Below are 22,057 nucleotides of genomic sequence, written 5' to 3'. Positions count from 1 at the left end.
GAGCGGCGCGCGCGCGCGGCCGGCGGGCGCACACGTCGCCGCGCGTCGGCCGCACCGCGCAGGGAGACGACGCGGCGGTGATCATCGCGACGACGGCGAGAGGGATACGCGCGCGCGACCCTCGTGCGCGATCATGAGCGACCCCGGCGACTCCGGTGCGCGCGACGACGACCCGCTCGCGCGCGCGGAATCGGACGACGGAATCCCCCCGCGCCGCTCCCAATTTTAGACGAGCGCGCCCCCGCTGACCGCGCTCCCACCCCACCCCATCCCCCGCGATGGATCCCTCCTTCCCCCGCAGGCTCCGATGGCGACGACTACGAGATCGACACGTTCCTCCCGCCGTTCGCGAACGCGGAGAACAAGGCGCTCGACGGCGTCGTCCGCGAGAAGCAGCGCGCGCTCGACGCGCTGCGCGAGGATACGGAGGAAAACCGCGACCGCGTCGTCGTGATGCGAGAGCACCTCAAGAACGTGAACCAGGAGCTCATCTACACGCAGTCGCGGTGCGACGCGAAGAAAAAGGAGATGGACACGGAGGCGCACATGAAGCGGATGTCCGAGCTCGCCATCGCGCGCGTGCGAGAGGACGTGGCGAAGATGGAGAAGGAAGAGATCGAGCTCGGCGATGAGCTGGCGACGCTCCAAACGGAGGTGCACAAGGGCAACGAGAAGCTGGACCAGTTCAAGCTGCTGATGAACTGGAACAACGAGGAGCTCGAGCAGTGGGCGACCGCGAGCGCGCAGAAGGAGGAGGACAACCTCGCGCTGCTCAAGTATCAACGCGCGGATGAGGCGCGCGTGAAGGAGCTGACGTTGGCGATCGAAAAGATGACGAAAACCGCCGCGAAGAAGAAGGCGGCTCTGGACGACGAGGTCACGGACACGCAGGCGGCGCAGACGGAGCTCGATCGCGCGGCGGAGGATTTCCGGGCGCTGCACGCGGAGCGGCAAGATCTCGTGAGGCAGTGGGAGGAGTCGGTGGAGAACATGAAGCGTCGGGACGAGGCGATTCAAGACGCGTCCAGACGGTTCGCCGCGCTAAAGAAGGAGCTCAGGCTGAAGAAGTCCGCCCTGGACGAGCGCGCGCGGTTCTACGAGCAAGAGGTGGCGAACAACAAGGAGGTGGACGCGTCCATCACGGCGGCGGAGAGAGGCATGGCGAAGATGCGCGCCGAGTACCAGGTCAATCTGAAGGAGCAGACGGATCTTCAAGACGAGGTTGACCTGCTCAACAACACGATGAAGTCGTTGGGAAGAGAGCTCGCGACGGAGAACACGGAGAACGCGTCCAAGCTCGCCGCGGTGGAGGCGAAGAAGCAGAAGCTCGAGAGCTTGAAGCGCCAGCTGGCGCGGACGGAGCTGAGGCTGGAGAATGAAAAGATCGAGCTGATGACGTTGGAGGAGAGAAGCGCGGAGCTCGATCGCATCGCGGCCGATAACGCGGACGAGCTCGACGCCGTGCGGAAAGAGGCTGCCGCGCACAAGGACCTCCTGTACAAGACGTCCCAGGAGCTGCAGCGGTTGCGGGACACCGAGCGCGGCCTCGTCGCGGAGATTGACGGCGCGACGAGTCAGAACAAAAACATGACGCAAAAAATCGCGCAACTAGACGCGCTCGTGGTGAAGCAGCAAGAGCAGCTGTACAACGCGGAGTTTCAGATCCAGGCGCTGGAGAGACAGGTGGCGCGCGCGGGCGGCGCGCGGTCGGAGGACGAGACCAGGGTGTTAAACGCGAAGATCGCCGTCGCGGAGGGGATCTTGAACGAGAGGAAAGCCGAGCACGACGTTCTCGTCGCCTCGGTGAAGAAAGCCGAGGACGACCTCGAGACGGCGAAGCGGAAGAACAAGCAGCTGAAGAGCGCGACCGCGAGCCTCGGCGGGGTCATCAACGAGCTGAACCTCGAGGCGGACAGCGTCGCGAAGGCGGTCAAGGCTGTGGTGAAGGAGAAGGAGGAGAAGATGGTGGCGCACGACGTTCTGAAGCTCGAGGTGAAGCGACTGAGAGACGCGCTCAACGATCGATCGGACGCGGTGTTCTCGCTGGAGAACCGGAAGTTCCAGCTGCAGCTGAGCATGGACGAGCGGAAGCACGAGGTGGAGGTGCACCGCGAGCTGCTCGCCGCGCAGTTAAAGATGACGAGGGAGGACATCCACCGCGCGACGCTCGAGATGAAGGAGCGGTCGATGCGCGTCGGGAAATTGCAGACGAAATTCGAGGTGCTCGTCGGACGCGTCAAACGCCCGGACGGGCCCGACGGCGCGGAGTTCTCGCAGGCGTACTACGTCATCAAGGCGGCGCAGGAGCGAGAGGACATGCAGCGGCGAGGCGACGAGCTCGACGCGAACATCCGAAAGGCGGAGAAGGAGGTCAAGGCGCTCGAGACGACGCTCGGGAAGATCAACCAAAAGAACAACGTCTTCCGGGGGTCGATCAAGCCGGTGAAGGACGACGGCGACGACGCGCTGACGGAGCGCGCGGCGCTCCGCGAGAAGCTCGACAACGCGTACGACAAGATGAAATTCAAGCGCGAGGAGGAGGCGACGCTGCAGAGGGACCTGGAGGCGTCGGAGGACCGGATGCGTCGACTCGCGGAGGAGGCTGAGGATCTCGACGCGTCTCTGGCGGAGCTCCGCGACGACGCCGCGGGGGGCGAGGACGCGCTGCGCGAGGCTGCGGAGGCGGCGGCGCGAAGCAGAGAGGAACTGCGGGAGGAGCAGGAGAAGTATCGCGCGAAGGCTGGGCTCGCGGAGGGCGAGCAAGGGTTGGAGGAGCTCGACTTGACGTGCCAGGAGTTGAGGGAAGGGACGCGCGTGGCGGTGAGCGAGCTCAAGGCTGTCGCCGCAGCGCACCCGGCCCTCGTGGAGCTCCTCGCGGGGCACGGCGTGAAACTGCCGGGGGACGTCGGCGGGCGCGCGGCGTCGGAGCAGAGCTCGTACGTGTTGCAGTGAAAGACGACTAGCTCGCGTCGTGTTATTCCACCGTAAGCGCGTCGTCGAAACGGAACGGAAGGCGTCCGACGCCGGCGAAAAAAACGAACCGCGCGATAAAAGGCGAGCGAACCGACGCTCGCATCTCTCTCGTTCCTTCCTTCCCCGCTCACGGGTGCTCGGGCTCGCGCTGGTAGCTCCCGCGATCGCGCGAGAAGTCCTCGCCGCCGGGGTTGAACGATTCCCGCGGGGATCGAACCCCCAACGCCTCCGGCTCGGACCCGTACTCCGTCGCGCCGTAATACCGCAGCACGTCCTCGGGGTAGATGCCCTTCTCGTCCACGAGGCCGTACTTCCCCGCGGCGCGCGCGTACGACAGCGCGGTCCAGTCCTTCGCGGTCCGCGCGTCTAAGTCGACGCCGTAGTCCACGAAGAGTTTGATGATCTCCACGCCGCCGTCGACGGCCCAGAAGAGCGTCAGGTCGCCGTTTCTGTTCATGAAATTGGGATCCGCGCCCGAGCGAAGCAGCGCGCGCGACGCCTCGAGGCGGCCGCGGTGCGCGGCGGACATGAGAGGCGTGTACCCGTTCTTGCTTCCGTACGCCGAGCCGAAGACGAAGTTGACGTCCGCGCCCTCTTCGATCTTCTTGTAGATGAGCCGGATGTCGTTCTGTGCGGCGCGGGGGGTTGGGGAGGGCGCGAGGCGACGTCGTGAGCGACGGGGAGGGAGAGAGCGGTTCGGGAAACGGTTCGGCTCCCGCCTCGATTTTTCCGTATCACTTTTTCCTCGAGCGCGTCGATCGACGCGACGCGACGGGATCTCGCCGCGGGTCGCGTCGGGTCGCGCGCGCGCGCGTCGCACCTTGACGATCGCCGCGAGGAGCTCCTCGGTCTCTCTGCTGGCTTTCTCGACGTTCGGGCCCTTCGCCGTCGGGTCGTAATCGGGGTGGTGCGAGCCCTTGCCGTCGTCCCACTGCGATCGATCGACGAGGACGGAGGCGGGAGGTGAGCGGTCGATCGACGGGAGGAAAGCGTCGTGGTCACGAGGCGGGCGGGGACGCGACGCGGGCGTCGAGGGCCGCGCGCGAACTTCCGTCCACCGCGACGAACCTGCGCGGCGTAGGCCTCCTCCATGGCCTCCTGGCGCTTCTGCATGATCTTGGTCTACGCGTAGGGTCATCACATCAGCGTTAAGAAGGAGTGAGCGGCGGCGCGAGACGACGGATGGATTGGTTCTGAGAAGAGACGGACGGAACGCATTCATTCGTTCGTTTTCACGCGGGAGGCGAGCGTGCGACTCGCGACGCGCGACGCGCGGCGCGACGCCCGACCATTTGCGACATGATGCGCGAGTTTCTTTGACGATACTGGGGGTGAAGTGAATGGCGCGCGCCGCGTGCGTCGTGCGTCCGTGGAAGTGCGCGCGGAGCCGCAACGTCGCGGCACGGGAGACGAAAAAACGCTCATTCGTGGTTCGATCATCATGACAGGAAGTCATCATCGCATTTCTGAAAAAAAAACGGCACACATCGTCGCGTACATCGCTCACGGCAGCGCCCCCATCTCACCGCGAGCGTCGTCCACCCCCGCGCCGCGCGCGTCCTCGTCGTCGCCCTGCCCCTCCTCCTCCTCCTCCACCACCTCCTCCTCCGCGACCCCCCAATTCTCCTCAGAGAACACGAACGCGTGGTCGAACAGACGCGCGTTCATCTCGCCGAGTCTCCTCGCCGCGTCGCCGTGCTCGATCCACCGCTCCTCGATCGCCGTCGTCGCCGACGCCTCGATCGCGCTCGACGGCGCGTCCTCCACGCGCATCCCCTGCAGTTGCGCGGGCGTGCACACGGCGCGATCGATGTCGCGCTTGATCACGGCGATCACGCGCGCGGACTCGGACGCGGACGCGGACGCGGAAACGGACGCACCGCCGCCGCCGCCGTCGGCTTCCGCGACGACGTGCGCGCGAAGCCGCCGGAAGACTTCCCCGGCGTCGGCGTCGACGCGCTTCGCGCCCTCCTCGCCGAGCGCGTCTGCGATCAGCGCGTGCGCGTTCGTCGGGTCGTCGCGCGCGCGCTCGATCAGCGCGCGCCGGAACAGCGCGACGTGCAGACGCGCGACGTCGGCGACGGCGGGGTCGAGGACGCGGCGGTCGAGCAACGGCGACCGCGCTCTGGCGGCGGCGCGCGCCGCCGCGGCGCCGTGCTTCCCCGTCTGAGCGCCGAGCGACGGCCCGCCGGACGCGAACCCGTGCCAGCGCCGCTGCCACTCGCGCCACAGGTGCGACACGAGGAGGAAGAACGCGATCGGGCCGACCAGGAGCGCGCGGCTGAGGGTCGTTTTATACAAAAAAAGTTCACCGGTCAGTTGAAAAGGGACGCGATCAAATGTTGAAACCGAGCGGTGGGTGAAAAACTTTTGTATACAGTAACTTAGAACGCACCTGAGGATCCCGGGCGGGGAGACCGATCGACCGCCGGCGCCGGCGCGGCGGATGTTTCCGACCGCGCCGGAGGCGCCGAACTCGACGATAAAAGGGGACGTCCCGAACGGCTTCTCGCACTCGAGGACGAAGAACCTCACGAACTCGGAGAAGACGTCCGGGTCGTGCTCGTCCGCGTTCGCCGGGGTGTAGTAGCTGTACCCGGTCAGCGGCGAGCGGAATCCGAACGTCGCGTCGTCGTCGTGTCTTTCCCGCCCCGGCGCGGCTGATGACCCCGGCGCGGACGCGCGCCTCGCGCGGCGCGCGACGCCGACGCGGCCGCCGTGGAACGACGACCGGTACCCGTTCGCGCTGAAGCTGCGCGCGTCGACGACGTCGGACGCGATGTATATCGGGACGCCGCGCTTCATCGCGGCGCATATCGCGACGACGTCCTCGAGCCCCCGACGGCGGCGGCGGCGGCGGCGGCGGCGGCTGTCGGCGGAGAACGAGGACGAGGAGGAGGACGAGGGCCGGGGCCGAGACTTGGGCGGCCGCGGCCACGCGTCGTCGAGGTCCAGCTCGATCTCGCGCACGCGCTCGACCGCGCCCTCGAAGCCTTCCCTCGCCCCGCCGCGCGCACGTCGCGCGCCGTGCAACCGCGCGCGGTAGAGCGCCGGTCCGGATCCGGATGTGATTTTCACGCACGCCGCCGCCGCGTCCGCTTCGATCTGCGACAGGAGCTCCTCCACCTCCTCGGGCTCGACGTCGAGCGCGCGCAGCGGCGGGAGCGCCTCGTGCGCGAACACGACCGCGTTCGAGCACGTCACGTCGTGGAGGCACGCGTTCAACGTCTCGACGTCGTCCCGAAACGCGTTTCGAAGCCACGGCGCGACGTCCGCGGGTCTGCCGTACGAAGGGCGCGGGTCGTTCGCGAGTTGCCACGCGTCGAAGACGTCGTCGACGGGGCCATCGAGCAGCACTCCGCGGTGTCGTCGCTCGTGAAAGCCGAGTCCGGCGCCGCCGCCGCCGCGGCGGCGTCTCCCCGGGATGTCGATCGGGGACGACATGTATCGCGCGGGAAGGCCCGTGAGACCGCCGCGCTCGCCAAAGTCCCCGCGAGGAGAACCCGAACCGACGCGACGTTTCACGTCCCTGTCGCGGTACCGCGCGCGCCTGCCCGCGGCGACGTGCGACGTCTGCGTCAGGCAGTTCTTCAGGTAGCGATAGCACAGCGTCAGCGCGTCGCGCGTGGAAGCGCCGTCGGCGGAGGCGTCGACGTCGTCCGCGGCGGCGGCGGCCCGAACGTCTTCAGCGCCCTTCTTCACCGCTCTCTTCCACCGCTCGCGTCGATCTCTCGGGGTGAAGCGGATCAGACCGGGGTCGACGACCTTGAGGTACGCGTCGTTGTAGTCGTCGTCCTGCGCGAGCTCGTCGTCGTCGCCGCGGTCGTCGCGGCGGCGTCGGGGGTTGGGGTTTTGGCCGCCGCCGTCGTCGTCGTCGTCGTCGTCGTCCTCCTCCTCCTCCTCCTCCTCCTCCACGGGCGCGCACGCGAGTATCGGGAGCACGCGCGCGTCGCCGTCGAGCGTGCGAAACGTCACCGTCAGCACGCGCGCGCGTCGCTCCGCCTCACCGCCCGCGACGCGGACGTTCGCCGCGGCGGCGGCGTCGAGCGCGTCGTCGTCGGGAACCTCGGCGAGGTGCGCGGACTCGACGACCGCGCGCGTCCACGCGGCGCCGTCGCCGCCGAGCGCGCGCGCGATCGTCGCGTCTGATTCGTCGAGGTCGTCGCGGCGGCGCCACGTCGACGACGCGTCGTCGAACCACAGGGGGCGGTCGTCGTCGTCGTCGTCGAAAGGCGCGCGCTCGCCGTCGTAGTGCGGCTGGCGCGACCCGAGGCTGGCGCGGCGCGCGTGTCGACGCGCGCGGACGTCGCCTCTCGCGCGGTCGTCGCGGCGCGCGGGCGCGGGGGCGACGCGCGCGCGGAAGGAAGGTAGGGGACGCGGCCGGACGACGGCGGACGCGATCGTCGTCGTCATGACGCGGCGTCGCGCGGAGTGCGCGCGACGGAGTGAGCTACGACGACGCGAGCAACAGAAAGCTACGACCGCACTTCTTCTCTGGTCTGCTGTTGGAATACTCGAAGCGAAGACGAGGCGACTTATCCGTCACTTCCGCGCGGCGCACGTATGGCGCGCGTCGCGCTCGCGTCATCGCCATGGCGGCCGCACGCGACGCCGGCGCTGACGGGCGGCATGGGGAGCAGACTCGCGAGGGTTCGACGCGCGTCGGCGCCGTGCCCGCCGCCGCACGACCGCGGGAGGCGCGATACCCCGACCTACAACCTCGTCACGTGGTGCGAGGAGAACTTTCAGCGAGGACTCCTGAAGGAGTACGTCGACCCGGACAGGGGACCGACGAAGGTGACGCGGGGGTCGGGCTACAGAGCACTGTGGAAGTGCGCGGCGTGCGGCCACGAGTGGCGGACGACGGTGAACCACCGCACGAAGAGCGACAAACCCACCGGATGTCCGGAGTGCCGCCCACCCGGGGGCGGTCCTGTCACCGCCACCCCAACCAACAACTTCCTCGTGTGGTGCGAAGAGAACGGCGAGCGAGGGAAGAAACTCCTGAAGGAGTACGTCGACCGGGACAGAAAGCCGACAGAGGTGATGCGGGGGTCGAATTACAAGGCGCTGTGGAAGTGCGCGGCGTGCGACCACGAGTGGCGGGCGGTGATGTGCAGCCGCACGAGGAGGAACAGACTCAGCGGGTGCCCGGCGTGCTCGAAACGACTGCCGCAGAGCGAGACGCACTTCTTCCTCGAGTGGTGCGAGGAGAACGGCGAGCGAGGCGAGAGACTGTCGCGAGAGTACGCCGATCCGGACGTGAAGCCGACGGAGTTGGCGTATGGATCGGCGTACAGGGCGCTCTGGAAGTGCGCGGCGTGCGACCACGAGTGGCGGGCGACCATGTGCAACCGCACGAGGAGCGACAAACCCGCGGGTTGTCCGAAGTGCAACCCCCCCGGAGGACCGCGCAAAGACAAGAGCGGTCGACGCGTCCCGCCCGCCGCGACTCGATAGATCGCATGAAAGAATCGTGAGTCCTACAAGCAGGACATTCTGTTGGAATAAAATCGTCTCCTCGCTCTTCTCTACGACTAGACTAATACTTTCACGGCACCGGCCCGACGTGCTTCGACACCCTCGCCATGTCTGCCTCGTACTGCTCCTTCGTCCGGTTCGTCGGCTGCTCCAAGTTCACGTACTTCTTCACCCCGTATATCAGCTCCTCCGCGGTGGACGAGTGCAGCAGCTTCGCGCTCGTGCCGTGCCTCGTCTCGAACTCGATCGGGTTCCGAGTCACGAGCACATCCGGCAGCGTTTCAACCGGCGCCGCCGGCGGCAGCGACTTGACCCTCACGCCCCACTTGACGCGCTCCAACGCGCCGTCCGTCCCGCCCAGCGTGTGCGGCTCGTGCGGATTCGCGCCGCCGCCCTTCTCGTACCGCGCCTGCCCGGGCGTGACGTAGTACTTCACGCGCGCGGTCTCCCCGCCGTCGCCGGCGCCCGGGACGTCCGCCCCCGGCTCCGGCGTCCGCGTCCGCGCGCCCCATCGCTCCGTCTTCGTCTCCCTCGCCGCGTGCCCGAGGTCCGCCCAGCACGGCGTAGACGCTTTCCCTCTCGGCGGCTTCGGCTTCCGCGGCGGCGCTTTCCAGTCGCTGTGCACGCGGACCGTCCCGCGCATCCCTTCCTTCGCGCGCAGCTCTCTCAACGCGCGCTCGGCGTCCTCGCGTCGCGTCGCCTTCCACGCGTCGAGCTCGTCGCGATCCATCAAGTTCGGATCAAACTCTCGAAACGTCCCGTCCTCGTCGAACGCCGTCTCCGGACCCACCTTCCCGCGCTCCTCCACCTCCCTCGCCGCCGCGATCGCGCGCGCCACGTCCTCCTCCGCGACGTCCGCGCCCCTGACGTCGCCGTACCCAGCGTACGTCCTCGGCGCGGCGTATCCTCTCGCGAGGCGCGCGCCGTGTCGATTCTGCCACCGCCCGCTGTGATCCCTCCGCGCGATGAACGCGAGCTCCTCCTCGGTGAGCTCTTCCAGGCCGCGGTTGCCGTCGCCGAACCCGCCGCGGTCTTCCCATCGCCCGGCGCGGTCGAACCCGAGCGTCGGGTCCGCGTCCGGGGACATCGCTCGCGCTTCCCACCGCCCGCGATGGTCGGCGGCGCGGTCCTCGCCGACCCTGGGCGGGAGCTCCTCGCGGAAGTTCTCCGGCCAGCTCGGGGTGAGCCCGTCGCGCTCCAGGAGCTCCTTGCTCGGCATCGGTTTGGGTTCGCGTCCAAGGCCGCAGTCGAACTGTGGACGAGGAGGTCGGGGGGGGGACGGGGCGGGGCGTCGGCGTCAGTTTTTTTCTCGGAGGACGCGTCGAAACGGTCAACGACGACGACATCGCAGCCGCGTCGTCGTCGTCGTCGTCGTCGTCGTCTTCATCTCGTCGCGTGCGTCTTCGTCGCACCTTGCCGTCCACGAGCGTCTCCTCGAAATCGCACTTCGGGAGCGGCTTCCCGAGCTTGTTCGGATGAAGCAGCGCGTCGATCGGCCGCGCCGCCGCGCGCGCGCGTCGCCTCCGCGCGTCTTCCTTCATCTGCTCGCGAATCTTCGCGCGCGCGCGTCGAGCGGTGACCGCGCTGACCCTGCCGAGCGGCACCCCCGGCGCGGCCGCGACGAAGTCCGCGGCGTAGCTCATGTCGAACGGCTCCGCGACGCCCGCGCGTTCGGGGATCGTCGGCGCCATGACGACCGGAGCGACGCGCGCGACGCCGGCGATGACTACTGTGTCGTGAAAGCCGTTGGCGTTGGTTCGTGTTTGCGAAATGTCAGCTGCGCGCTGCAGCGTGCCCACTTCGTCCTCTTCCGCCGGGGGCGGTCCAGTGGGCTCGCCGCGCCTCCACGGGATGTCCCAGGGTTTCGACTGGAAGACCCCGCGCGACGCCGGCGCGGCCGGCGCGTCGCCGTCGGCGGGAGACGACCCGTCGCCGACGGTGCGCGCGCGTCGCTCGCGCGTCCCGAATGGCGCTCTCCGCGGATCTCGCGCCAACGAAAAACATCTTCTCTTCGTCGTTTGAATGGCTTCTTCGTCGTCGTCGTCTCTCACCGTCGTCGTCGTCCCTCCCTCCCCGCGCCTCGCCGTCGTCCGCAGAGAGAGCAGAGTTCCGCCGACCGCGCTCGGTTCGGCTGGTCGCACGAGAAGCACTTCCCCCGCCGTCCCGGCGCGACGCCGAACGCCGTCGCGCGCGAGAGCGCGTCGAAGATCCCGTCCAGCTCCGGCGCGTTCTCGCCGACCTCGCCCCCCGCGGATGACCCGGGATCGCCGTCGTCCTCCTCGGTCGACGCGACGCCGGAGCCGACGCGCGGTGGCGTCGGGGTCGGCGCCGGCGTCGATCCGAATCCGAATCCCATCCCGGGCGGCGCGACCCCGGCGTGGGTGGAGACGCGTCGCGGGACGCGCCCGGTCACGACGCCGCTCACCGCGGCGAAGAACCGGTGGGACGGCGGCTCGCCGCGGATGTTCGTCGACGCCGCGGACGCGTCGCCGGAGAGCTCGTGGCTGACCGTCGCGGGCGCGGGCGCGGACGCGGACGCGGACGCGAACGACGACCCGCCCGCGCCCGCGGCGTTATCGTTCGGCGGCGGCGCGGCGGAGGCGCCGCCGCCCGTCGCGTTCGGAGCGCCCGCCGCCGCCGCGTCGTCGTCGTCGTCGTCGTCGTTCGCCGCGCCGTCGTTCGCGTTCACGTTCGGCGCGCCGACGCCGCCGATCGTCTTCGGCGCGCCGCATCCTGGTCCGGGGATATCGCCGGGGCTGTTCAACCGATCTTCCCCGGTCGCGGACGCGACCAAGGCGGTGGACGCGCAGCTCGACGAGCTCGCCAAGGCGAAGCGTCGGCTGAGCGTGATGGAGCTCGAGAAGACGAGAGTCGAGCTCGCGGCGTCGCGAGACTCGCTCGCGACGAAGGGCGAGCAGCTCAACGCCGCGGCGAAGGAGAGCGATCGAAAGCGAGAGGACCTGCGGGAGGCGCTGGCGAAGGCGGAGGCGGCGCACGTCGCCGACGACGACGCCATTGCCGCGCTGACGCGCGAATTGACAATCTTGACGGACGCGGCGGCGTCATCGGCGGCGCGAGAGAGAGAGGTGCGTTCTATACACTGGTTCCCATACGACCGCGTCGGCGTGGTGAACGCCGATCCTTAAGGACTTTTGCCGCCGTCTCTCCACGCCCACCCCCCGCTTTCAATCCCCGCCCTCGACGCCTTTCAACTTCTACTGACGCCTTTCAACTCCACCCCGACATTCGCTTGTATGGAACGACCCAGACGGAGACGCTCCTCGCGGAGGTGAGCACGAGATCCCCCGGCGCGAACGCGTCGTCCCCGAGCGCGGCGATGGCGGAGGTCATCACGCAGTGCGCGGCGGCGACCGCGGAGGCGGCGGCGAGGCGAGACGCGATGGAGGCGAAGAAGCTCGAGCTCGAACGCGCCGTCGAGGACCGGGACGCGTCGGAGAGGGCGCTGACGCGGTGCCGCGAGGATCTGCGCGCCGCGCTCGCGGACGCGGCGTCGTCGCCGAGGCAGCAGCGCACGCTGCCGCCTTCGCCGGCGCAGAGCGGCGGTTCGGGTGCGTTCCGGTGGCACTCGAACGACACGTTCGGCGGAGGCGAGACCGCGTCGTTGCCGTCGCCGTCGCCGTCGCGGTCGTCCTCCGTCGCCGTCTCCGTCACCGCGAAGGCGAACCTCTCCCCCGCGGCGAAGGAAGAGGTCGACCTCAGAGTGGAGCTCTATCGCCTGCAGCGCGCGCTCGCGGAGAAGGACGCGGAGTTGGAGCTCGCGCGCGTCTCCGCCGCGGACGCCGCGAGGGCGAACGCGGAGCGCCTCGACGAGCTCCACGGCGTGTTGACGTCGCTCCAGGCGCAGGTGCGTTCTATACAGAAGTTTTTCACCCACCGCTCGGTTTCAACATTTGATCGCTCCCCCTTTCAACTGACGTTTTTGTAATGGCCCTCAGCGCCGCGCGTCCGTCGCGCCGCCGTCGCCGCGGCGTGAGAGCGGGACCGGTCGGTCGGTGACGGCGATGACCGCGGAGCTGGACATCTTGCGGTCCGCGTTGGAGGGGAAGGATAAGGAGCTCATCGCGCTCGCGGCGGAGCGCGCGGAGCTCGAGACGATGCGCCTCGAGGCCGAGGCGGCGGCGGTGCGCGAGCAAGAGGCGGCGGAGCTCATCACGTCGCAGTTTAGCGCGCTGAGGAAAGAGGTGAACGACGCGAAAGCGGCGAGCTTGGAAAAGGACGAGGCGCGCAGGGTCGCGGAGAGCGCCGCGCACGACGCCGCGGAAGATCACGCGGCGAAGGTGAGAGCGCTGATGCTCGAGCTTCAGGAGGCGCGGAAGACCGCGGAGGAGACCGCGGCGAAGGCGGAGGAGACGGAGAAGCGTCGCGTCGAGGCGGAGGCGGCGGCGACCGCGGCGAAGAAGACGAGCGCCGCGACGACGACGGACGAAGAGACAGAGAAGCTCAAGAAGGACATCGTCCGACTGGACGCCGCGCTGCTCGTCGCCGCGGAGCAGACGGCGGATAAGCTGGACCACCACCGCGCGGCGAAGGCGGCGCTCGAGGACGAGCTCGAGAGATTGAAGGAAGAGACGAAGACGCGGGAAGAAGCGAGCGCGCGGGAGATTCGAAGGTTGAACGTCGCGTTGCGAGGCGCGATGCGCGCGGCGGAAAAGTCCGGCACGGACGACGACGCGTCCGGCTCGGACGCCGAGACGAGAGGCGGAGAGAAGAGAGCGCCGTCGACGCCGTCCGCGCGCGAGCGGCGGCTCGAGATCGAAGTATCGACGCTCAGACGCGCGCTGGAGGAGTCGCGCGCGGCGGCGGCGCCGCGGTCGCCGCGATCGCCGCCGACGACGCCGAGCCCTCGCCGAGTGCCGCTTCCGGAGACGCCGCGGCCGTGGCCATCGCCTCGAAGCGCGCCCTTACCGGAGACGCCGCTCGCGTCGACGTACGACGCCCCGCTCGCCGCGCTCGCGTCCGTCGCGCGCGGCGAGCGAGAGGAACGCCTCGAGGATGAAATCTCCAAGCTGCACGCGGCGCTTCGCGAAGCCGCCGGCGCGGCGGCGGAGGAAGACGCCGCCGGCGCCGCGAGGGAGAAACAGCTCAAGGCTGACCTCGACGCCGCGGTCTTCGCGCGCGACGAGGCTGTCGCGGAGGCGTCCGAGCGCGAGACGGCGCTCTCGAGGGAGGTGGCGGGGCTTCGAGAGTCGCTCGACGGCGCGCTCGCGGCGGCGCGCGACGCGATCGCCGCGCGCGCCGCCACCGAAGACCTCGACCTCGCGGCGTCCTCCTCCGCGCGAGAGGACGCGCTCGAAGAGGAGATCGCGCGGCTGCGCGCCGCGTTGGAGGCGGCGCTCACCGCCGCCGCGATGGAGGACGAGCGCGAGGCGGCGTCGGCGGCGGAGGCGAACGCGCGCGCCGACGCGTTGGAAGCGGCGCTCGCCGAAGTCACCGAGGGGATGGCGAACGCGAACGCGATGGTCGAGGCCGCGGTGTTCGCGCGCGACGAGGCGCAGGCGGAGCTGGAGACGCTGAAGAACGATCGCGTCGGCGCGGAACCCCCGCACGTCACCGCGCGCGCGCTCGAAGAGCTCGACACGCTTCGCGGCGAAGTCGAGCGCCTCTCCGCCGCGCTCGACGCCGCGCCCGCGGTGTTGGGCCTGGGAGAGGACCCCGAGGACGCAAAATGGCGCGCGCGCGAGAACGAGCTCACGACGCACGTCGCGAGGCTCGAGCGCGCGCTCAAGGACGCGGCGGCGGCGGTGGGCGCGTCCGAGGCGGCGGCGGTGGACGCCGCCGAGCGGGCCATCGCGAGCGGCGCGAGAGACGGCGACCTCGACGGCATCGACGCGATCGGCGCGCTGCCCGAGCGCGACAGCGACGACGAGACGGACTCGGACGCGAGTGATTTCGAAGTCGCGGCGCCGGCGACGTCGCGCGCGGGGGAGGCGGCGGCGGCGGCGGCGACGACGACCGCGCGCGGGAGCGCGCCCTCGAAAAACTCCGCCGCCGCGTCGGCGTCGGCGGCGGAGTTTTTCGAGGGCGCGACGCCGCGCGAACGGTACAGATCGCGAATCGATCATTCCTCCCGCCCGACCCGGGGCTTGGGCCTGTTCGCCGCGCGCTACGGGCACGGCTACGGCCGCGGCGACCGCGCGCCGCCGCCGCCGCGGGTCTTGGCCGCGATCGCGGTCGCGGTCCTCGCCGCGTGCGTCGCCGTCGTCGCGACGGTTTTCTTCTCCGGCGACTCGTGCGGGTGGTCCGCGACGTCCGTCGTGGACGAGTGGCTGTCGTACGTCGTCCACGCGAAGTACCGCCCGGCGTGCGCGCCCAGGTCGCGGCCGTCGTGATCGACGTTTCTACGTAGGAGTGTGATTGTAAACTATGCGCGCGCGCGACGATACAAACGAGGATGCGGGCGACGCGCGAGAATCGAAAAAGTTGAATTTTAGTACGTACGGAAATCTCGTACTTTTCGTATGGGCAAATGGTTCAACGAGGTTCCGAGGGTGGGATCTCCGATCTCCGACAGCGGCACCTGGCGGCACCCGTGCCGCATTCGCCGCGTCAGCTGCCATTGTCTTCAGGGCTTCGGTCGTCGCCCCGGGGCCACTGCTTCGCGCGCTCGCACGCGCCGAACGCACGCGCGCGCGAGTGCAACGCTCGCGACTCGCACAATGACCGCCGCTCGCGCCGCCGCGGCGCCGATGGCGCTCGCGCGGCCGATGGAGACGCGCCGCCGCCGCTCGGTGCGCGCCCTCGAGATTCCCTCGGGTCGCGAAAAGTCGCGACGTGCGCCGCGCCGTCCGCGCGCGACCCCGTCGCTCGCTCGTCTCATCGTTCCCTCCCGCCTCGCTCCCCCCCCCACCGCATCTCGCAGCCGAAATCGTCGTCGTCGCGCGTCGTCGCGAGAGCGGTCTCCGCCCCCCCCGCGACGACCGAGATCAAGCGCGTCTTCACCTTCGGCGGCGGCGAAGCGGACGGGAACGCCTCCATGAAGACCCTGCTCGGCGGCAAAGGCGCGAACCTCGCGGAGATGTCCTCCATCGGCCTCTCCGTCCCCGCCGGGTTCACGGTCACGACGGAAACGTGTAAAGCGTTCCACGAGAACGGCGCGAAGCTTCCCGACGGATGCTGGGAGGAGATGCTCGCGGGCCTCGAACAGATCGAGACGCGCATGGGATCCAAGCTCGGCGACCCGTCCAACCCGCTGCTTCTCTCCGTGCGTTCCGGCGCCGCGGTCTCGATGCCCGGGATGATGGACACGGTGCTCAACCTCGGGTTAAACGACGTCGTCGTCGAGGGGCTCGCGGAGAAGGCTGGGGAGAAGTTCGCGTTCGACTCGTACCGCCGCTTCCTGGACATGTACGGCGACGTCGTCATGGGCGTCGAGCACGCGCTCTTCGAGCGCGAGATCGCGTCGCTGAAGCGCGAGTGCGGCGTCGTGAACGACAACGATCTCAACGCGGTTCAACTGCGCGAGCTCGTGAAGAGGTACGAGCGCGTGTACGAGACCGCGGGCGTGACGTTCCCGCAAGAGCCGCTCGAGCAGATGAGGCTCGCCGCGTACGCGGTGTTCGACAGGTGCGTTAGTTCTATACAAAAGGTTTTCACCCATACAGTAGCTCGTTTTCAACACTTGATCGCTTGGGTCCCTTTCAACATACAGTACTGATCGATGAACTCCTTATTTTTGTATGGAACGACCCACAACAGCTGGAACAGCGACCGCGCGAAGAAGTACATGGCCATCAACGGCATCGTCGGGCTGGAGGGCACCGCGGTGAACGTCCAGGCGATGGTGTTCGGGAACATGGGAGACACCAGCGGCACGGGCGTGTGCTTCACGCGGAACCCGAGCACGGGCGAGAACCTTCTGTACGGCGAGTACCTCGTCAACGCGCAGGGGGAGGACGTCGTCGCGGGGATTCGAACGCCGGAGGACATCCTCACGATGAAGAACGCGCTCCCGGAGGCGTACGACGACCTGGTTCGAAACACGCAGCTCCTCGAGAAGCACTACAAAGACATGCAAGACATCGAGTTCACGGTCCAGGAGGGCAAGCTGTACATGTTGCAGACGCGGAGCGGGAAGCGCACCGGCGCCGGCGCGGTGAAGATCGCGGTCGACCTCGTCGAGGCCGGGATGATCGACAGAGCGACCGCGGTGACGCTCGTGGAGCCGACGCACGTGGATCAGCTGCTTCACCCGCAGTTCAAGGACGAGGCTGGGTACGCCGCGGACGTCATCGGCGTCGGCCTTCCCGCGTCGCCCGGCGCGGCGGTCGGGCAAGTCGTCTTCGACACGCCCACCGCGGAAGATTTACACGCGCGAGGGAAAAAGTGCATTCTCGTCCGCGTGGAGACGTCGCCGGAGGACGTCGGCGGGATGAACGCCGCGGAGGGAATCCTCACCGCGCGCGGCGGGATGACCTCGCACGCCGCCGTCGTCGCGCGCGGGTGGGGAAAGACGTGCGTGTCCGGATGCAGCGAGCTCGTCGTCGACGAAGAGAACCGGTGGCTGTCGTTGGGCGGCGTCAAGCTCCACGAGGGCGACTGGCTGTCGCTGAACGGCACGACCGGCGAGGTCATCCGCGGCGAGGCGGAGCTCGCGCCGCCCGCGATCGGCGGCGACCTCGACGTCTTCATGTCCTGGGTGGACGAGTTTAGGACGCTGCGCGTGCTCGCCAACGCGGACACGCCGGAGGACGCGACGACGGCACGCGTCAACGGCGCGGAGGGCGTAGGGCTCGTGCGCACCGAGCACATGTTCTTCGGCACGGGCGAGCGCATACGCACCGTGCGACGGATGATCATGGCGACGTTGACGAGCGATCGCCAGGCGGCGCTGGACGATCTGTTGCCGTTCCAGAGGGGCGACTTTGACGGGATCTTTCGCGCGATGGACGGAATGCCGGTCACGATTCGGCTGCTCGATCCGCCGCTGCACGAGTTTCTTCCAGACGGCGAGCTCGACGAGATCGTCGCTCTGCTCGCCGCGGACACGGGCGCGGACGAGGACGAGGTCGTCGAGCGAATCGAGAAGCTCGCGGAGATAAACCCGATGCTCGGCTTCCGCGGGTGCAGGCTCGCGATCACGTATCCGGAGATTGGTCGGATGCAAGCGCGGGCGATTTTCGAAGCCGCGTGCGCGGCGCAGAAAGACGGCGTGGTTGTCAAACCGGACATCATGGTCCCGCTCGTCGGGACCGTCGCGGAGCTTCAGAACCAGACGCGAATGATTCGCGAGATCGCGGCGACGGTGTTCGAGGAGACGGGCGTGACCGTGGAGTACCGCGTCGGGACGATGATTGAGATTCCGCGCGCGGCGTTGCTCTCGGATCAAATCGCTGGCGAAGGCGGCGCCGAGTTTTTCTCGTTCGGGACGAACGACCTGACGCAGATGACGTTCGGGTACTCGCGAGACGACGTCTCGAAGTTCCTTCCCACGTACCTCGAGAAGGGCATCCTGAAGCACGATCCGTTCCAGGTCTTAGACCAAGAGGGCGTCGGTTCGCTGATCGAGATGAGCGTGAACAAAGGCCGAGGCGCGAACCCGAATCTGAAGGTTGGCATCTGCGGCGAGCACGGCGGCGACCCGGCGTCCGTGGAGTTTTTCCACGAGAAAGGGCTGGACTACGTCTCGTGCTCGCCGTTCCGCGTTCCCATCGCGCGTCTCGCCGCGGCGCAGGCGGCGCTCAAGGCGGCGAAGGAGAAGTGACACGCTCCGAGCGCGCGGCTCATTCTTTTGACGGGGCGGGGGGGATTAACACGACTGTTATTGTGAATACAACCACGACGTCGTCGTTCGCGCGAATCATTCGTTCGCTCTCGTTCTCTTCCTCGCCACGTCCCCTCGCCTCGCGCGCGTCGTCGACGTCAATACACCAACGGCCCCGCGGGCTCGTCCGACTGCGCCCACGCCGGGGCTTTATCGCGTTCGTACCGGTAATCGTACGTCAACTCTTCCCCCGGCGCGATGTTATCCTTCGCGAATATGCCGACGCGGTGGTCGCCTCTCACCATGAGCACCTTCGCGTAGCAGTTCGGCGTCGCGCTGTGGTTCGCAAACTTGAGCTTGTTCCCTTTCAAGTGCGCGTCCAAGCACCACTGGTCGTTCAGGTTGAAGAGGAACGAGCAGTTCACGCGGTCGTAAATTTTCCCTCGGCGGTCCGCCTCGACTTGCGTGATGAGCTCGCCGGTGTACTCGCCGAGGAGCTCGTTCTTCTTCGCACCGTCCTTCAGGAACGCGCCCCAGCCCGCGATCGCGCTGACCCCCAAGCAGATCTGCTTCCGCTGCCGCAGCAGCAGCTTCATGTTCACGCAGCTCTCCGTCGGGTCCCCGCGCGCGTTCGGTCCCTCCGTCGGCACCTCCGGCGGCGGCGGCACCGGCAGACACAGGTCCGTGAACGGCCACCCCTCTCTGGCGTCGTGCGCGATCGTCGCCGTGGTCGCGACGCAGCGCTTGCACAGGTCCGGGTCGCACTCGCGCGCGGCGGCGAAGCACGGGCAAGCGCGCGTGTGGCACTGCCCGCGGAGGCACGCGCAGCCGGTGAACGCGTTCGAGCACGACCCGCCGCACGCGCAGTAGCGCTCGCAAAAGTTCCCGTCGCGAATGCAGAGACAGGTGCGCTCGTCGCACGGGCCGTCGCACGTGCACGGAGAGTACTGAATCCAGACGTGATCCTCGCTGTTCGCAATGCGTCGACGCACGGTCGCGGTCGTACGCTTGCGCTGCGACGTCCCGCGTTTTTTCATCGCGCGGCGGCCGCCCTTCCTGCCGCGGCCGCCCCTCCCGCCGCGGCCGCCCCTCCCGCCTCTCTCGTCGTCCGCGTTGTCGACGCCCTCCCCCGCCGTCGCAGAGCCGTCGCGTTCTCGCCTTCGCGCCTCCACCACGGCGTGTTCCGCGTCCGCGACGACGTCCGCTCGCACGCGCGCTTGAATCTCGTGACATTTTGGCGCGTCCGGGGCCCGCATCGCTCGCGCGATCGCGCACGGGTCCGCGTCTTCGCCGTATACCCTCCGCATCTTGATGTAGAAACTCTCGTGAAAGTCCGTCCACGTCGACGAGACGCGTCTCGCGTCGGAAGGGACCGCCTCGTCCGCTTTCGCGGCGGCGTACTGCTTCGCGGCGGCGGCTTTCTCCACGGCGGCGGCGGCGGCTTTTCTCTCGGCGACCGCCACGGGGGCGTTTTTTTGCGCTTCCGGCCGCGAGCGCGCGCCGCGCTTCGTCGTCGTCGTCGTCGTCGTCGTCGTCGTCGTCATCGTCGTCGCCTCCTCCTCCTCTTCCTCCTCCTCCTCCTCCTCCTCGGAGACGTCCTCGGCGTGCGTGCCCATCGTCAGCTTGTTCAGATCCTTCGTCCGATGTTTCCCGCCCTTGCCGACGCTCCCGGTCCCGGTCCCGGTCTTCTTCTTGGCGCTCGAACCTTTGGCGCCCGTCCCCCGGCCGTCCCCCGCGGCCGGCTTCCCTCGCGCGCTCTTTCGCACGGGCGCGTCGTCCATAAACTTCGCCGCGGCTTCGGATCGCTCGAGCGCCTCCCGCGCCGCCGCCGCGTCCTCCTCCGCCTCCAAACACATCTGCTTCGCCTCCTCCGCGACGTTGAGACGCTTGTTCATCGCCAGCTCCGCGACGAGGCGGACGCTCTTCGCATGAAACACGAGAAACGCGCCGCCGTCTCGCAGCCCTCGCATTCGCCAGCAGTCCGGCCCGCACGGATTCGCCTCCGGCGGCGGGTCAACTCCTTCCGGGCACGCGTCGTCGAGCGCGTCTTGTTGGCTCATGTCCTTGTCCTTCGCGCGCGCTCTCGCCGACGTCCCCGTCCCCGTCCCCGTCCCTTGGGCGGCAGCGGCGGCGTCCCGCGACCGCGGCAGCCTCTGACCGCACCCGTGCAGGTTGCAGTTGTACTCGTGGCACCGCACGCAGTACAGCGCTCTGAACGAATCCATCGCGGGCTCCACCGCGGCGTACGGCGGCGCGGTCATCATGAGGTCCGCGGCGCTCACCGCGTGGTGCCGAAGGAACCGCCACGCGACGAGCGCCCACAGCGCGCTCGTCTCCGCGTCGATCACCGCGCTCGAGCCGTGCGGCGAGGCGGTGGCGATCGGCCGCGGCGGCCGCCCGCTCGGGTCGACGACGGCGCCGCGTTCGCTTCGCTTGCGCTTCAACCCCGGGGACTGATTCTGACCGCCGCCGCCGCCGCCGCCGCCGCGCGTCGTCCGCCGCGCCGCGGGGCTCGACGACGACGGCGACTCGTCGTCGTCGTCGTCGCTGTCCGACGCCCTCCCCTGCGTCGTCGCGGCGTCGAGGCTTTCGATCACGCTGGCTTCGTCCGTCTCTTCCTTCACCTCGATGACGTCGTCGTCCTCCGTCCCGCCGCCGCCGACGCGCAGCCTCCTCGCCGCGAGCTTGAACTCCGCGCTCGCGCGCGCGCCGAGCTCGAAGTCGCGCACCGCGCGCGCGTGCGCGTTGGCGAGGAACGCGTCTCGAGCCGCCTCGCACGGGACCAGGCCGTTCGGGGTCCCCCCGCCGTTTCCGGTCTTGTCGCCGCCGCCGCCGCCGCCGCCGCCGCCGCCCGTCCCGGTCCCGGTCCCGCCGCCGACGTCCGCCTGCTTCCTCAAGACGTGCAGCCGCGCCTTGAGCATCTGCGGGGACACTTTCAAGTACTCCGCGGTGACCTCGATCGCTCTCGCGGACGTCCCGACGCACGCGCTCGACGCCCAGACGAGGTAGTCCTCCTTCTCTTCCCAGTGCCTCTCCTGGTCCTCCCTCTCCTTCTTCTCCCTCGTCTCGCGGTTCTTCTCGCGCAGCTCGCGGCGTCGCGCCTTCTCGTCCGCGCGCTTCTTCGCCACGTCGTTCATCCGCCGCTTCTTCTCCGGTCCCGCGTTCGCGCTCGCGCGCCCCCCCCCGTCGCTCTCGGACTCCTCCATCTCGGACGACGACGACCCCTCGGAATCGGAGTCCTCGTCGGACGCCACGCGCATCTCGCCCTCGTGGTCCGGGAACAGCAGCCGCCGTTGCACCTCGTCCTGGACGTACGCGTTCCCGCTCGCGGCGTAGATGTACGACGTGTACCGCGGCACGTTCTTCGCGAGCGGCAGCGCGGTCGCCTCCACGGTCTGTCGCTCCTCCATCGCGCCCTCCAGCGGCCCGGCGCGGAATCGCCGGACGGAGACGCTCACGTGCGCGCGCGATTTGTTATTCCACGGGAGGATCGCGCGCTCGTCCGCGCCGCGGTCCGGGATCGACGGCGACGCCGACGCCGACGCGCCCGCGAGGACCGTCGCGGCGACCGCCTCGGACGCCCTCGTCGTGGGACCGACGTTCGCGCGCAGGCGCAGCGTCGCCCAGTTCTTCTGCTGGTTCGAGAAGATCTTGCGAAGCGCCGCGAGCGCGCGAAAGACGACGCGACGGAACGCGTCGTCGTCCGCGAGCGCGAGCGCCTCCATGGAGTCGAGGGACCGCGCGGAGACCGCTGTTTGGGGGAGGTCGCCGGGGGAAGCGCGCGCGCGAGGCGCCATCGCGGCGACTTCTCGGCCGCGACGCTCCTCCAGCCCGTCGCCGATCGAAGTGGATCGAGTTCGTTACGCGCGCCGGCGCGCACGA

The 22,057-nt window shown here is 69.0% G+C and overlaps 8 protein-coding genes across 8 annotated transcripts; 4 read left to right on the top strand and 4 right to left on the bottom strand.

Annotated features, from left to right (window-relative positions):
* Window positions 1-133: 133 nt before the first annotated feature.
* On the top strand, window positions 134-3,029 carry MICPUCDRAFT_59376 (uncharacterized protein; the record flags this gene model as incomplete). The annotated part of the gene is made up of 2 exons (XM_003059991.1): window positions 134-155; window positions 302-3,029. The coding sequence occupies 2 exons, from the start codon at window positions 134-136 to the stop codon at window positions 2,950-2,952; spliced, it is 2,673 nt and encodes an 890-aa protein (XP_003060037.1). The 3' UTR covers window positions 2,953-3,029.
* A 71-nt stretch (window positions 3,030-3,100) lies between these two features.
* On the bottom strand, window positions 3,101-7,386 carry MICPUCDRAFT_59375 (uncharacterized protein; the record flags this gene model as incomplete). Its single annotated transcript, XM_003059704.1, has 3 exons — window positions 3,101-3,601; window positions 3,794-4,439; window positions 4,481-7,386. 3 exons carry the CDS (start codon window positions 7,384-7,386, stop codon window positions 3,101-3,103), a joined length of 4,053 nt encoding a protein of 1,350 aa, XP_003059750.1.
* A 150-nt stretch (window positions 7,387-7,536) lies between these two features.
* MICPUCDRAFT_59374 (uncharacterized protein) lies at window positions 7,537-8,433 on the top strand (the record flags this gene model as incomplete). The annotated part of the gene is made up of 1 exon (XM_003059990.1): window positions 7,537-8,433. One exon carries the CDS (start codon window positions 7,537-7,539, stop codon window positions 8,431-8,433), a length of 897 nt encoding a protein of 298 aa, XP_003060036.1.
* Window positions 8,434-8,460: 27 nt separating this feature from the next.
* Window positions 8,461-10,145, bottom strand: MICPUCDRAFT_59373 (uncharacterized protein; the record flags this gene model as incomplete). Its single annotated transcript, XM_003059703.1, has 2 exons — window positions 8,461-9,706; window positions 9,867-10,145. 2 exons carry the CDS (start codon window positions 10,143-10,145, stop codon window positions 8,525-8,527), a joined length of 1,461 nt encoding a protein of 486 aa, XP_003059749.1. The 3' UTR covers window positions 8,461-8,524.
* Window positions 10,146-10,501: 356 nt separating this feature from the next.
* On the bottom strand, window positions 10,502-11,470 carry MICPUCDRAFT_59372 (uncharacterized protein; the record flags this gene model as incomplete). Its single annotated transcript, XM_003059702.1, has 1 exon — window positions 10,502-11,470. The coding sequence occupies one exon, from the start codon at window positions 11,468-11,470 to the stop codon at window positions 10,502-10,504; it is 969 nt and encodes a 322-aa protein (XP_003059748.1).
* A 321-nt stretch (window positions 11,471-11,791) lies between these two features.
* MICPUCDRAFT_47683 (uncharacterized protein) lies at window positions 11,792-14,845 on the top strand (the record flags this gene model as incomplete). Its single annotated transcript, XM_003059989.1, has 2 exons — window positions 11,792-12,295; window positions 12,411-14,845. 2 exons carry the CDS (start codon window positions 11,792-11,794, stop codon window positions 14,802-14,804), a joined length of 2,898 nt encoding a protein of 965 aa, XP_003060035.1. The 3' UTR covers window positions 14,805-14,845.
* Window positions 14,846-15,073: 228 nt separating this feature from the next.
* On the top strand, window positions 15,074-18,277 carry PPDK_1 (uncharacterized protein). The gene is made up of 3 exons (XM_003059988.1): window positions 15,074-15,203; window positions 15,335-16,038; window positions 16,171-18,277. Exons 1-3 carry the CDS (start codon window positions 15,132-15,134, stop codon window positions 18,173-18,175), a joined length of 2,781 nt encoding a protein of 926 aa, XP_003060034.1. The 5' UTR covers window positions 15,074-15,131; the 3' UTR covers window positions 18,176-18,277.
* A 42-nt stretch (window positions 18,278-18,319) lies between these two features.
* On the bottom strand, window positions 18,320-21,972 carry MICPUCDRAFT_59369 (set domain protein; the record flags this gene model as incomplete). The annotated part of the gene is made up of 1 exon (XM_003059701.1): window positions 18,320-21,972. One exon carries the CDS (start codon window positions 21,970-21,972, stop codon window positions 18,334-18,336), a length of 3,639 nt encoding a protein of 1,212 aa, XP_003059747.1. The 3' UTR covers window positions 18,320-18,333.
* Between the last annotated feature and the right edge of the window lie 85 nt (window positions 21,973-22,057).

This window comes from Micromonas pusilla (assembly GCF_000151265.4).
Source record: "Micromonas pusilla CCMP1545 genomic scaffold MICPUCscaffold_7, whole genome shotgun sequence".
Taxonomy (NCBI): domain Eukaryota; kingdom Viridiplantae; phylum Chlorophyta; class Mamiellophyceae; order Mamiellales; family Mamiellaceae; genus Micromonas; species Micromonas pusilla.
This window is presented reverse-complemented; position numbering and strand designations above follow the sequence as displayed.

Bases quoted from the DNA above. Each gene is read 5' to 3' on its own strand.
- PPDK_1 (XM_003059988.1), top strand. From the start codon at position 15,132: ATGACCGCCGCTCGCGCCGCCGCGGCGCCGATGGCGCTCGCGCGGCCG. The intron at 15,204-15,334 runs GTGCGCGCCCTC...CGCATCTCGCAG, and splicing joins AGACGCGCCGCCGCCGCTCG to CCGAAATCGTCGTCGTCGCG. The intron at 16,039-16,170 runs GTGCGTTAGTTC...GACCCACAACAG, and splicing joins GCGTACGCGGTGTTCGACAG to CTGGAACAGCGACCGCGCGA.